Below are 14,513 nucleotides of genomic sequence, written 5' to 3' on the forward strand. Positions count from 1 at the left end.
AGAAGGCTGATCGCCGAAGAATGGATGCTTTGGAATTCTGGTGCTGGAGGAGACTCTTGAGAGTCCCATGGACTGCAAGAAGATCCAACCTCTCCATTCTTAAGGAAATCAGCCCTGAGTGCTCACTGGAAGGACACATCCTGAAGCTGAGGCTCCAGTACTTTGGCCACCTCATGAGAAGAGAAGACTCCCTGGAAAAGACCCTGATGTTGGGAAAGATGGAGGGCACAAGAAGAAGGGGACGACAGAGGACGAGATGGTTGGACAGTGTTCTCGAAGCTACCAGCATGAGTTTGACCAAACTGTGGGAGGCAGTGGAAGACAGGAGGGCCTGGCGTGCTCTGGTCCAGGGAGTCACAAAGAGTCGGACACGACTAAACAACTAAACAGCAGCAAGTTTATTATTGGTATGAGTTTTCGTGTTCATGCAGGTATCTGAAGAAGTGTGCATGCTCACGGAAGCTCATACCAATAACAAACTTAGTTGGTATCTAAGGTGCTACTGGAAGGAATTTATTTTATTTTGTTAGAACAATAGAGTCACTGAATTGTAGAGCTGCAAGGAACCCCAAGCATCATTCAGCCCAACCCTTGCAATGCAGAGGTTTATATTGGGTGTGTGTGTGGGTGTGTGGGTGTGTGTGTGTCACCTGACAGACTCCAGCCTTCCTGCAGTGGCTTGAGAAAGAAATTGACCTTTCAGGAGTGCCACCAGGGGAAGACAAGTTACCTGTGAGAAGCCCTGAACACTTGAAGCCGCAGTCCGTGGCAATGCACTTCTCGGCTGCTGGGCAGTCAAAGTCATCCCTGCAGAAATTGACGCAGCTCTTTGGAGTGGTTTCGGCTGGTGCCTCTGAACACGGAGCGGGATTTTCTGGGGGGGGGGGGGAGAGGGTTGTTCACAGTCACAACCTTTCTCATTGCCTCCTGCAGGAGGGAGTTCCACAAGTTAACCCTTCGCCGCATGAAGGGAACCCTGTCTTTTATCTGCCCAGAACCTCCCCAAACGCAGCTTCTTGGGATGCCCACAAGTTTTAATGTCATTCGTTTATTTTATTTTTTATTTTTAAATCTGTGTATCAGGGCAGTTCACAAGGTAAAAATACACATAAGTAGTTAAAACAAAAACAACGAAACAATAGCACCCCACCTAAAAACACAGTGCTTTTCCCCCTTTAAAAATGCTTAGGGGTACTCTCATTTTGACTCAAGAAAACCACAGTTTTATACTTCAAATCAGGAAAAATACTGTAAATGGACAAAAGTACAAAGATTCACAAAATGTTTGGGGTATGTGTCCCCCCAGAAAAAAACACTGTAAAAACACATTTGAGAGGCTGTAGAATATTAATCAGCCAAAGGCCTGGTTGTAGAGAAACATATTTTAATTATGGATGTTAATGTTTTAATAACTGTATACTGGGTTTCTGTGCTTGGAAACTGCACAATAAATAATAATAGGAGTTGGTTTAGCATTTTAAATCAAAAGGAAGAGAAGCATTAAAATTGTTTGAATAATGCACATGAGAGAAAGGGTCTGGCAACCCTTTAAACTGCATAAATAAATCACTGTGCCAAAAAATACATTTGATTTGTCCTATGTGCCACATTTACTGTGTGATGAAAGAGACACGTGTGCACAGATGACCTGCCAGGGACTGTTTTTCTTTCAGGTCACACAAGCCCACGTACTTAAAACTTTTCCAATGATGTCTTTGGGTTGTTGTTTTCTCTGCTGCTTTTATTTCACTGTGTTTTATGTCATTGCGAACTGCCCTGGATAAATATTTCCTAAGTAAACATGATGGCAGAAAGTGAGGAGGAATTAAAAAAACCTTTTAATGAGGGTGAAAGAGGAGAGAGCAAAATATGGTCTGAAGCTCAACATCAAAAAAACGAAGATCATGGCCACTGAGCCCATCACCTTCTGGCAATGCGGGAAGACCTGGGCGCATTTCTTCCAAATCCTTCATATTTTTACCCCTATGCTTAAAGACACCCCTGTCCAGGAACAAACCTCTCCCATTCTCCAGGCTCCCTGGCCCACAGCTTCTCTGAGCTCAGTCCTATTCCTGGGAGACAGCTGGGAAAGATAGAGGTTTGTTGTGTGAAGAGGCCTTAACTGGCTGCAGAGGATTTTCTCAGAGAGTTGGGAACTGGCTCCTGGCCACCTTCTCTCAGATCCAGCAGCGAGTTTGGCAAACAAAACCTGCTGGTGCATTTCATTGAGCAAATAAGGTTAGCAGGAGCGTCACTGACACAAAACTCCCTCCTCCCTCTGCTCTCTCCTACAACTGTTTTCCAGGTATTGCTGCACCTCCTTCATCCCTGCCTTGTCATGTGACACAGATCACTGTAAGTATCGGTGGGTTCATCCCAAACTTGCTTTCTGTGGGGACCAGAAACCAGAAGGACATCGCCTGTCCAGGACTTTTCTGCCCAGGAAAAGGTGCCCAATTTGGAGAGTCTGCAAGTTTCCCTCTTTTCTCATCTGGTACGCTGTGGCTGGGCTTGCTTGCCTGAGCCACCTGCAACTATTTGCACTGTAAGCAGCTGACTGCTAAGGTCTGGGTGGCCTGGCTTGATCTGTGAGAGGCCGGCTGGCTAGCAAGTTTGGTGTCGTGGTGAAGAATCAGACAGGATGGCCATGCCTGCGTTGGCAACCTTTGGCTGGATGCGCCTGAGAGTTTAGAATCACAGAATGATAGAATTGTAGAGTTTGAAGGGACCGCGAGGGTCATCTAGTCCAACCCCCTGCGATGCAGGAAAGTGAAACTCCCCACCCCCATGCTTTGCGCCCCAGAGATGCTCATGAGACGGCTCTGGTACCTGCAGAGAGGTTCAGGCATTGAAGGCCACAGCCAGCGAAGCAGCACTTCTGGTCCTCAGGGCAGTCTCTGTCATCTTCGCATTGGTTCTGGCAGGGGGTGCCATTCGGCCATGCCATCCTCCGTGGGCAGATGCCAGGCCTAACTGGGGCAGAAAGCAGCACAACGCCATTCAGTCGAAGCCTTTGTTCTCCTGCTCCAAGGTTGCTGCCCAAGAGCCTTTCAGTATGACATGTATTGCAGCGTCTACACTTTGGGTTAGACCCAGAATGCAGATTTCTCAGAGGCCGGGGGTGCCCATACCTCCCCCCTCCTCAGAAACGGCATTCCTGTCCTCTGATGTTAATTATGCAAGTTTATTGATTTGGAGTGTTTATTTTGCTCCCCGATCTTTGGACCATCAGGCCTCTTCCTGCCTTTGCCCATCAAGGCTGCCATTAATCTTCTGTCCCAGTGACCTGATTCAGTCTGTTCCCTAGATATGAACACCATGATTTAGAAGAGGCAGCACAGAGGGCATCTACCGTTTTTGCAGGCAGCGAGTGCCAGAACGTTGTCATTGTTGCCACCTGGAAAGCTCAACCCCTCGCAAGCGGAGAAGGAACGTTATGTGCCCATTACGAAGGTCAAAGCGGTTGGCAGGATACTTAGATTGCGGGGGAAGGTGGTTCTTGGACTGAACTGACTCTGAGCTCTGGAGGGCTTTATCTACTCAAAGGAAAGCCTTTGAATTTGGCCAGGTAACAAATTGGCAGCCAGGGCAGATCTTTGAAGAGGGAGGATTTCTTCACTCAGCACATCTGGGCATTAAGCCATGTGCAAATAAATAATGCCTGGTATCAGCAGTGCTCCCCCCCCCCCGAAAAATAGGTGCTGGCCATGAAGTTGTTGCAGTAAGTGCCACACTTTTTAACGGCAACAAAAAGAGGTGCCAGACTACATACCCTGGAGTGCCCCCTGAAAAAAAGCACTGGGTATAAGCAACATCACGATGTCTGCCTGAAATCATGGAGAGCTGCTGCCAGTCTGTGCAAGCAGTGCTAAGCTAGGAGGCCCAAAGGATAATAAGGCAGCTGCTTGTCTTCCCAGGACCAGCTCTCAATTGCCTTCATTTGCTTCATGAATTTGTCTGATCCTCTTTTGTTGTGTTGTTGTTGTTGTTTAGTCGTGTCCGACTCTTTGTGACCCCCTGGACCAGAGCACGCCAGGCCCTCCTGTCTTCCACTGCCTCCCACAGTTTCGTCAAACTCATGTTGGTCTCTTTGAGAACACTGTCCCACCATCTCGTCCTCCTTGTGACTCTCCAGAGTCTCCTCCAGCACCAGAATTCAAAAGCATCAGTTCTTCGGCGATCAGCCTTCTTTATGGTTCAGCTCTCACTTCCATGATCCTCTTTTAAAGCCATCTAAATGAATGGCCATCAGTGCTCCAGGTGGGAGCAAATTCCATAGTTTAGCTGCATGCAGAGTGAAGGATTCCTTCCTTTAGTGACTGGTCTGAATCTCCCATTTTCTGCTTTGTCTTATGCATGTGGCATAAGGTCTATTCTACTCTGGGTCCAGTTCTGGACGACAGAGGATGAGAACGACAGAGGATGGGAAGGTTGGACAGTGTTCTTGAAGCTCCCAACATGAGGGAGGCAGTGGAAGACAGGAGGGCCTGGCGCACTCTGGTCCAGGGGGTCACGAAGAGTCGGACACAACTAATCGACTAAACAACAAAGCCTGGAAAAGAGGAGTTTGAGAGGAGATATGATAGTCATCTTCAAATATCTCATGGGCTGTCACTTGGAAGAGAGAACAGGCTTGTTCTCTCCTGCTCTGGAGGGTAGGACTCAACCAATGGATTCATGTTACAAGAAAGGAGATTATGACTAAACATCAGGAAGAACATTTGGACAGTAAGAGTTGTTTGACAGTGGAACGCGCTTCCCTCGAAGGGTGTGTCTCTCCTTGCAGAGGTTGGAAGGCCACCTGTCAGGGCTTCTTCAGCTACGATTCCTGCCTTGTAGTGGGTTGGACTTGGGGATTCTTTCTGAATCTACAGTTCTGTGATTCTTTGGTTAGGAAGACAGGCGAGAGCTTCCCTCTCCCAAGCTGAGATCTGCCAGCTCAAAGACCCCCGCTTACCTGGGGCAGCTGCCACACAGCGCACGTGGCAATCGTCAGGGCAGCACTTCTCCCCGGGGCCACACCAGGTGTCATCCAGACAGCTCACTTGGCAGGCCTCCTTCAGCCCAGAGCAGAGCTTCGGACAGTAGCCTGGGCTCACTGGGGAAGAAGAGGGATAGGGGGTGAGGAGCAAAATCTGCCAGTGTGATATCTTATATTCCCAAACTCAAGTACAGTTCCCCATATTGCCAAGGATTTTCTCCATGAAAATTCACCATATGAAGAGCTCTGCTGGATCAGACCAGTGGCCTATCTAGTCCAGCCTCCAGCTCTCCCAGTGGACAGCCAAATGCCTCAACAGGAAACCCACAAGCAGGATCTGAGCGCAAGATCGCTTTCCCCTCCTGTGGTTTCCAGAAACTGGTATCTGGAAACATTTACTGTGTCTGACATGGAGGCAGAGTATATCCATCAGGGCTTGTCACCATTGGCAGACGCTTCTCCATGAAAATATACATGCTTGTCTTTGCAGTTTGGCTGAATATACAAATTTTGCAAGGAATTTGCATGTTTGCATGTTAGTTTCACGTATGCATGCATTTTTATTCACACACTCCCCTGTTATTTGCACTCTTGTAAACATTTCTCATCTTTTTTTAAAAAAAGTATTATTATTTTATTTATGCTTTTCAGGTATATACATTTCAATAGTTTTACAATCATTCTCACATTTCAAAAGCTGACTTCCTTCCTCCTCTTTCTGCGGTTCCTTAAATTATTATTATTATTTTACATTTCTGCATATTCTAACTTATTAACTTATTCTTTCATCAGATTTCTCATGTGGGAAACTGCGCCGTGCTGGAGAAGTACAAAATTTGAAGGATCCCTGCATTTTTGGAAAGAGCAAATCGGGCAGGTTTGTCTTGAAGTGTGACCTGAAGGGAATTACACCCCATTGGCAAAGACTTCAGCGAGAGGCGAGGTTCCTCCAGAAATGTTCTTGAGATGAGGCCAAGCCAGGTGGGAGCAGGTCAGGGACTGAGTCAGCAGAGAGTGGGGAGGTCTTGTGGGTTTGTCCCAGCCAGGAGGAGACAGACCAGAAGGGATGCTGTGTTCCCACAGCAGAAACCCCTTTGGCCGGGGAGCCTGTCCCTCAGAGCGGCCTCAGGGCTTGTGCTGGTGACTCAGCGCTGAGGGAGGATTCATCCTGACCTCCTCCTCCCAACTCCAGCTTGATAGATAAAAAGTTGTGGTTGATTCACCTGCAGGAGTCATGCAAGTTCTGGACTGAATTCAGGAAGATCGGAAGATTCAGAAGAGGTCAAAGAAAGAACACATTGCATAGATAAACTATGGAACTCCCTGCCACAGGAGGCAGTGATGACCACCAGATTAGAGGGCTTTAAAAGAGAATTGGACAGGTTCATGGAGGAGGAAAGGACTATGGAGGGCTCCTGGGCAGGATGGCTCTGCTCTGCCTCAACAGATGGAGGCAGCAGTGCTTCTGAATCTCAGTTGCTGGAAACCACAGGAAGGGAGGTGGTTCTTGTGCTCAGGTCCTGCTAGTGGTTTTTTCCACAAGACCTCTCCTCCTCCCAGAGGGGAGGGGTTGTGAGCAGGAGCAGCTTCCCTCAGGGACAGGGAGGCGTGCTTGGCTCCCTGCTCCTGATTGCTTCTGCTGCCGTGGCCAAGCCTCCCAGCCGACCAATAGGGCCGGCTGGTGGGCAGGGCTAGCCGCATTTAAACAGCTGCAGCAGCTCTCAGCTCCCAGCCTGTTCCTGTTTTCTTTGGATCTCCCTCCCTCCCTCCCTCCCTCCCTCTTAGGTCAGCTTCTTTTTGCGTATTGACCTTGCTATGGACTTCGGTTGGTTGCCCAAGGGGCCCGGTAGGAGTTTTTTTTATCCATTTGGCAAATTGGCACCAGCCTCTTGGTTTTTTCGCCTACCTCATAGCAATTCATCACAACTTCTGGTATCAGTGGTTAGGCATTGGAATATGTGTGCTGTGTTGGAGGATTGGGTATGCACCATCATCTACCCCTCCTCTTTTAGGTATTCTGTTAAAGGAATCCGGCGGGCGTGGATCCTGTCTGATGCCCTGCTGGTGGCCGGGGACATCATGGGGGAGCTTCCAGTTGTATTTGCATCAACAAGCTCCTCTCATTGGTTGTTAACCCTGATATGACTCCCGGTGGAGTCTTGTATTGCTGTTTCATCCAGTGCCTAAGCCAATACTACTCACATGCAGTGGCGTAGCGTGGGGGGTGCCAGGGGTGCCGGCCGCACCGGGCGCAACATCTGGGGGGGCGCGAGTCCAGAGGGAAGGGACAAGTTCCTTCCTCCGCCGGGCTCCCCGCCGCCGCCGCCGCTGCGCTCCACTCACTGCTCGCAGGAGGAGCAGCCGCTGCAGCAGCGCCGACGCCGCCACCGACGCCTGGCCGGGCACGGGCAGCCTCCGCACCCCGCCGCCGCCGCCATCCCCTCGGCCCAGCCACAGGCGGCGGCTGCTTCTGCCGACGGGGAGGGAGGAGAGCTCCGAGGGGCCTCGCCACGCCCTGCGCTCCCCAAAACCCTCTGAGAGGAAGCCGGCGGGCGGGCGAGGGTTTGCCGGCGGAAGGGGGCGCCGCTGGCTCCGGCTCTCAGCCAGCGCAAGTCTCAGCCGCGGGGGGGGGGGGGGCGAGGACGGAGTGCGGCTGGAAGCCCCCGGACCCGGCCGGGGGGAGGAGAGGCGCTCGCCAAGCCCGGATCTGGAACGCCTCGGAGCGCGGGCTCCACCTACAGCCCAAGGAGAGGAGGGGGCGGGGAGGCGCCTGAGGGAAGGGGGCTTCGGCTGCCTCGGCTCGCGGGGGCTCCGCAAATAATAAATTTAATAAATTCCTGCTGAGCCTTAAGGGGGGGGGGTCCTTGGCTCCTTCGCTCGCCCCCAGCCCCAGTGGCGTAGCATGGGGGGGTGCAGGAGGGCCGGCTGCAACATCTGGGGTGGGGCGCGCTCGCACTCGAGTGCTAAAATCCACGGGTCAGGGGGCGCAAATTACTTGTCTTGCCCCGGGTGCTGACAACCCACGCTACGCCACTGCTCACATGCTGTAACCAATAAAAGTTGTGGCCTAATTTCGCCCATTAACCTAAAATAACGTATCTGTGCGTCTTATTATGCGAGTGGCGGGTCCTCGACTCACAAGAGACATCTGCTGGACTATTGTGAGAAGAGGATGCTAGCCTGGCCTGATCCAGCTGCTACTGCAGGTCTTTGCTGAGGTTATTCCTGGAGCTGATTCTTTCACCCTGGTTTGGTAGTCATCTTGCCAAGAAACCAAGCTAAATGAAAATTATGGCCCCCTTCCCACTGACATCTTTTCTCTAAAATTTATGTTCAACAGAAATAATGGCACCTGTCTGCCGGCTTCGATGTGTGTGATTTTTGCATTGCAGAGGGTTGCATGAGTCCCTTCCATCTCTACAAATCCATGATTCTATGAAGGTTTGCTGCTGGAAAGGCAGAATCAGGAGGGATGTTTCAATATCTCTTTCCTGTTCACGGAATATAAGCATTTTATCTCTGAGCTACTTTTTGTTACCATTTCAGAACAGAGTCTTTTCCCTCCAAAACACTGAGAGTGTTTTTGAATATTCGTGGCAGAAAGTTGGCTGAGCCAACGGCCAGGGGTGAGGGGAGGCTTGAGAAGATAAGAGGAGCCCTGGTGAATCAGGGCAATAACCCATCTAGTCAGAGAAGCATAGAAGCATAGAATGGTCGAGTTGGAAGGGGAGCCGAGGGTCATCTAGTCCAACCCCCTGTAATGCAGGAATCTCAGCTAAAACATCCATGACCGATGGCCACAGGCCCAGACAGGGGGGGGGGCATATAGGCCACTTGGCCCGAGCCTCAGATTCCAAAGGGGGCCTTGGTCAGCATATTCACAAAACGAATTAAGTCTTTCTTTCTATCAGCAATGGCTCAAGAACGCCTAAATGGTTTAGCAATGATAAACATAAACCACGATAAGGCGAAGTTGCTTGATTTTTCCTACGTAATTCAAGAATTTGCAGAAAAGAAAGCTAGGAAAGCATTTTTAAATGTAAATACTTAAAATAATCCTTTTCCCTATGTATATTTTAAAAGCACTATTGTATATCTATATTTTCCATTTTGTCTTTATATGAAGATACAGTTCAAGCCTTGAAATAAAATTATTTGTCAGCATAACTTTTGTGAAAATTATTTATATACTTACTTATTTATAAGACTTCAGTTATCCCCAGGGTAAAAAAAGGGGGGGCATATTATCTACCTGGCCTGGGCCTCTGCCTGGCTCTGCAAGGCCCTGGATGGCCATCCAACCTCTGCTTAAAAACCTCCAGTGATGGAGAGTCTACGAGCTCCAGAGGGAGATCTGCACCCTCTTCTCACAGTGGCCAACCAGATGCCCAAATGGGAAACCTGCAAAGCAGGACCTGAGGGCAAGAGCAACTCTCCCCTCCTGTATCTTCCAGCAGCTGGTACTCAGAAGCATCACTGCCTCCGACTCTGGAGGCAGAGCAGAGCCATCGGGGTTACTAGCCATTGACAGTCCTCTCCTCCATGAACTTGCCTACGGTATCTTTCGCTCCATAAGACGTACTTTTTCCTCCTAAAAATTAAGGGGAAATGTCTGTGCATCTTATGGAGCGAGTGCGTGGTCCCTGGAGCTGAATTGCCCAGGGGCAAAAAGCAGATCATGCTTTTTTTTGGAAAGAGAGAAGTGGGTGCTGAAACAAAGCCGCTGATTGTTTGCCAATGGGGGAGAGAGATAAGGGACGCTAGAGATAAAGGAGGCTGCCTGGGAGGGGGGATGTAAAGACAGCAAACTCGCAAAGGCGGGAAACAGGAAGACTAAAGCAATAAGGGGAGAAATTAAAAGAAAAGGAGGAGCAAAAAACTGTTCTGGCTAAGGAAAACAAACTAAGGCAAACAAGAGGGAAGGGGGTATTGAAAGGAAACAGCTGATCGGTGGGATCGGAAGAGAGATAAGGGATGCTAGTGGAGGCTGCCTGGGAGGGGGGAGGTAAAAGCCCATGGATCCTCAGGATTTTTACATTGGGTCACCCCAAATTCACCATCAGAACACATAGCATGTCCATGGCTACAGCCTGCACCCAAAAAATCACGCATCCACTGTTTCCTGGGGCTGCAATGGTGTAAAAACGTGGTTACAAAGCACAGATCCACATGGATCCTCAGGATTTTTGCATTGGGTCACCAAAATTCACCATCAGATCACATGTCTGTGGCCACAGCATGAACCACAAAAATCATATATCCACTGTTTCAGAATATTTTTTTTTCTTCTTTTCCTCCTCTAATAACTACCGTATTTTTCACCCTATAGGACGCACTTTTTCCCCTCCAAAAATGAAGGGGAAATCTGGGTGCGTCCTATGGGGCGAATGCAGGCTTTCGCTGAAGCTTGGAGAGCAAGAGGGGTTGGTGCGCACTCTCCAGGCTTCAGGAAGACATCCGCAGTCTACTTCCCGGAGCGCTGGGGGTGCTGAAAGCAGAGCGCGCAGCACTTCGGGAACACAACCGCAGCCTAGGCAGCCCTGCGGGAGTACCCGCGCGAGGCTCCCTGAAGCAGAGCGCCCCGCGCGCTGGACAAACATCGGCCAGCCCCACAAGCTCGGGGGACAGCGGGGAGGCGCAGCGCCGCCATCCCGCTGTTCCCCGACCTGGTTTGGGGGGGGAAATAAAGGGGGGAAATTCCTTTATTTCCCCCCCAAAAAACTAGGTGTGTCCTATGGGGCGGAGCGTCCTATGGGACGAAAAATATGATAGGGGCGTCTTATGGAGCGAAAAATATGGCAATTCTCTTTTCAGGGCATCCAGACTGGTGGACACCACCTGCCCTTTGTGGGAGCGAGTTCCATAGTTTGTGCTTGTAGAAAGTCAAACCATTTGGCCTCTGCTAAGCAGGCGGTTCTCACCATTGCTGCTCCCATCCTCTGTCTGCCACACTTACCCATTGCAGGATGCGCACAGATCCTCAGAGTTCCCATGTTGCAGCACTTCTCACTGCCGGGACAGGAAGCGTCGGAGAGGCAGAAGACCTCGGAGGGCTGGGCATCCGGGTTCCTCCCTGGTGGGCACAGGCCAGCTTTCTCCGGGGCAGAGGCAGGAGTTGAGGGCAGCGGGCTCCCCTTTCCAGCGCCTCCTGTGGAAAAGAAGAGACCATTTGGGCAGCAGAGCCCGCCAGAGACAAGTCACAGCCCTGACTCCTCTTGGCCGGCCGGCCTTTCCTGTGAATTCCTCTGTTCCAGAGGGTGTTTCTCTGGAGAGGAAGGTCTTCCAGAAAGGCTGCCAGTGGGAGCTGCTGATCCCTCAGTGGCAGAGAAGCTGCCTTGCAAGCAGAAGGTCCCAATCCCCAAAGGCAGCTGCAGGCAGGGCTGGCAGAGAGTCCTGCCTGAAGCTCTGGAGAGCCCTTGCTGCCAGTCAGTGTAAGGCAACACTGGACTAGATGGACCAACAGTCTGATTCAGGAGAAGACAGTCTTCTAAGTGGGAGCCAGTACAGTGTAGCGGCTAGGGTGTCAGAGTAGGACCTGGGAGAGGCCAGGGTTCAAATCCAGCCCTGGCTATGAAGCTTACTGGGTGTGACCGTGGGGGGCAGGTGGTGCCTCTAAGCCTAGCCTAGCTCACAGGTGTGGGGATTAAGTGAGGAAGGGGGGGAAACCACGTAAGCCACCTTGAGCTCCTTGGAGAGAAAAATGTGAGATGTAAATGCAATTAGTAAAATAAAAAATAAATAGTCCCTGAGCTTCAAATCCCTTCATAGCAGCTCCTGGAGATGGGATGAGAGGAACTCTCTGATTGTGCATGAGAAGAGTCAGATCTCTTTCTTGCGAGTTGTACAAGATTATGATTCTAGCTGGAATGGCAGTTACTGCTCTGGGATGGGAAGAAAAGGCCAAATGAATATGGAAAAATGGAATGATTATGTTCTTGAATACATACAATCAGAAATATTTGCACAGATAGGGGCAGAGGATAGATGGGAAAATAAATGCCAAAGAATCACAAATAAATGGGCATTTTACAGGAACTGGATAGAAAGGGGGGGAGCCAACCCTAAGACACAAGCTCGCATGAACAGACTGTGTACATGGATAAAAATATGAAGAAGGAAGGCCTGACCGGGGGAGGAGGGTTGGAGGGGGGGAAATAATAATAAGAATAAAAAGGTAAACTGGATGTTATTTTGAATTGATTTTGTTATGTAAGCCTTTTTTCAGAAACCATACATATTAATGTTATGTAGTTATGCATTGTAGTATGAATGAATGTTGTTTTGTATTCTTTGTTTTATAGATTATATATAATAATGTTATGTTACTAAGCAAATTTAACAAAATTAGAAAAAAAGAGATCTCTTTCTTGCAAACCCAAACACCCAAACACCCACCCAAACACCCACACACCCACACACACACCCACACACACACACACACACACACACATGTTTCTCTTTGGCTCAGCTTGCACACTAACCTCCCAGCCCTGGCTTGGCCACTGAGACAATCAGCCCCGCGAGAAGGCAGAGGGATGGGAGCTGCATGGTGCTGCATGGAAGCGGCTGGCCTGCCCGGGGTTGCACCGCCTTGGGCTATATATATAGGCGGACGTCCCTCCCTCGCCACCTTCCCAGGGGAACAGGGGGTGCTTGCACAGGAGTTTCCCATCTGAGCTGGCGGTGGGTCCCTGCCAGCATGAAAGCAGCCTCTGCCCTCCTTCTCCAGGGTTTGGTCATCTTTGTTCCCGGCAAGCCACGTTTTCTCATCTGCAGCTGTCACCTTGACATGAGCAGAGCTGCTGGGTCAAGGCCTCGAAGCAGCGGAGCACAGACCCAGGGAGGCCTGAGCACTGAGCCGTGGAAACACAAGAAGCTCTGGAGGAGATGACTCTGTTGTGCTTCTGAATTCCAGCTGCAGGAAACCGCAGGACGGAAGAGAGTTGCTCTTGTGTTCAGATTCTTCTTGCTGGTTTCTCATAATGAGCATCTGGTTGGCCACTGTGAGAACTGGACGCTGGACTCAGTGGGACTGGGAATCTCCCCTACCTAACCCTGAAATGTTGCTGCCAGCCAGTGCAGACAATACCAAGGTGGATGGTCCAATCCTCTGATTCAGTATAAGGCAGCTTCCTATGTACAGTATGTTTCTACACAGTAATACTAGAAATATGGCAAAAATGTAGTTCTGTTTTGTTGTAAACAAAATCTGCCCTTTTTCCCTTATGGGGTATCCAAGAGCCCATATAGAGTCCTTATGTGGGTTCCCTATTGGTAGGAGAAAATAACAGAGGCCAACCAGAGAATATTGAGAAGCAAAGCAGCTAGTAAGCCTGATCTTTATTAAACTGTTGCAACAGGGTGCTCCCCTCACCCGCAGGAAAGGAGGAGGACCCAGAAACCAGGTGTGCTTGCCCTTATATAGACATTTCAAATTGCCTGCCATGGAGCTCCAGACCACCCCTCCATACATCATACCTACATCAGAGAAGGGGTGTAGCCCAAGACCACCCCTCCAGATACATCATACCTACATCACAGAAAAAGTGGTCTACAACAGAAATTTGAATGTTGTTGTTTTTCCTGTCTGCCAGGTTACAGTGGTACCTCGCAAGACGAAATTAATTCGTTCTGCGAGTTTTTTCGTCTTGCGAATTTTTCGTCTTGCGAAGCACGGATTCCCTGGGTATTCACGGTTTTAAGAAAAAGGAAACAAACTTGTAAGACGTTTTCATCTTGTGAAGCAAGCCCATAGGGAAATTCGTCTTGCGAAGCAACTCAAAAAACGAAAAACTCTTTCGTCTTGCGAGTTTTTCGTCTTACGAGTCATTCGTCTTGCGAGGTTCCACTGTATCTGATAATGCCTTATCTGATTGCCTTTCCTGCCAGTCTGGCCATTTCTTTGAGATGGTGATTTTCCAATTCCTGAGACAACAGGAAGGCTCCCTGACCCCCTCCCTCCTTGCAGAGAAAACATTTGGTCAGTTTGGAAGTCAAAATGGTTTCAGGTCGGTCTTCCTGTGCTGATCTATGTCAGTGCTTGGTTGGTACATTGATGAACATTTATTATATATATATATATAAGACTTTAAAATTCTTATAACAGTTTCATTGGAGTTAAGCTGTCTTTGTTGGCAGGAACTGGTGGTAAAGGGATGCAGTTAAAATTGAAGTGCTTGGGAGTGATTGCAAGCGATATTTTTCTGCTGCGCTGCTGCTGCCTGGCTGTGTCCATTTGTCATCAGTTGCTTTTCCATTGTTCTCTGCAGTCAGTGAGGGGAGGACAGGAGGAATCGGAGTCGGGTCACATTGCCAAGGACTGGGGGAGTCCAGAAGCAACAGAGGTTTTCCTCTTTGCCCATTGAATTCCAGGACAATGCAGCTCCACTCCTCCAGCCAGAGGCCACAGAAGCACCTTGCCAAGTTTGCACAGCTGTTGCTCCTACAGTCATAGAATTGAATGATTAAGGCTTTAAATGATAATTTTAGATTATATGTTAGTGACTAAGTTTTAATTTGTATATTTTTAAAC

General features: G+C 49.4%; 1 protein-coding gene across 1 annotated transcript in view; it reads right to left on the reverse strand.

The window, feature by feature from the left end:
- The window catches only part of LOC310847020 (uncharacterized protein), a 28,315-nt gene extending 15,751 nt beyond the window's left edge, over nt 1-12,564 (reverse strand). The window contains exons 1-5 of the mRNA XM_083744395.1: nt 12,463-12,564; nt 10,938-11,129; nt 4,958-5,098; nt 2,830-2,973; nt 731-874 (exon numbers count right to left, since the gene is read on the reverse strand). Of these exons, the coding sequence (XP_083600521.1) occupies nt 731-874; nt 2,830-2,973; nt 4,958-5,098; nt 10,938-11,129; nt 12,463-12,529 (688 nt within the window). The 5' untranslated portion in view covers nt 12,530-12,564. The remainder of the gene's footprint in view (nt 1-730; nt 875-2,829; nt 2,974-4,957; nt 5,099-10,937; nt 11,130-12,462) is intronic.
- Between the last annotated feature and the right edge of the window lie 1,949 nt (nt 12,565-14,513).

The sequence above is a fragment of the Podarcis gaigeae genome (genome assembly GCF_964106915.1).
Source record: "Podarcis gaigeae genome assembly, chromosome: 6".
In the NCBI taxonomy this organism is placed as follows: Eukaryota; Metazoa; Chordata; class Lepidosauria; order Squamata; family Lacertidae; genus Podarcis; species Podarcis gaigeae.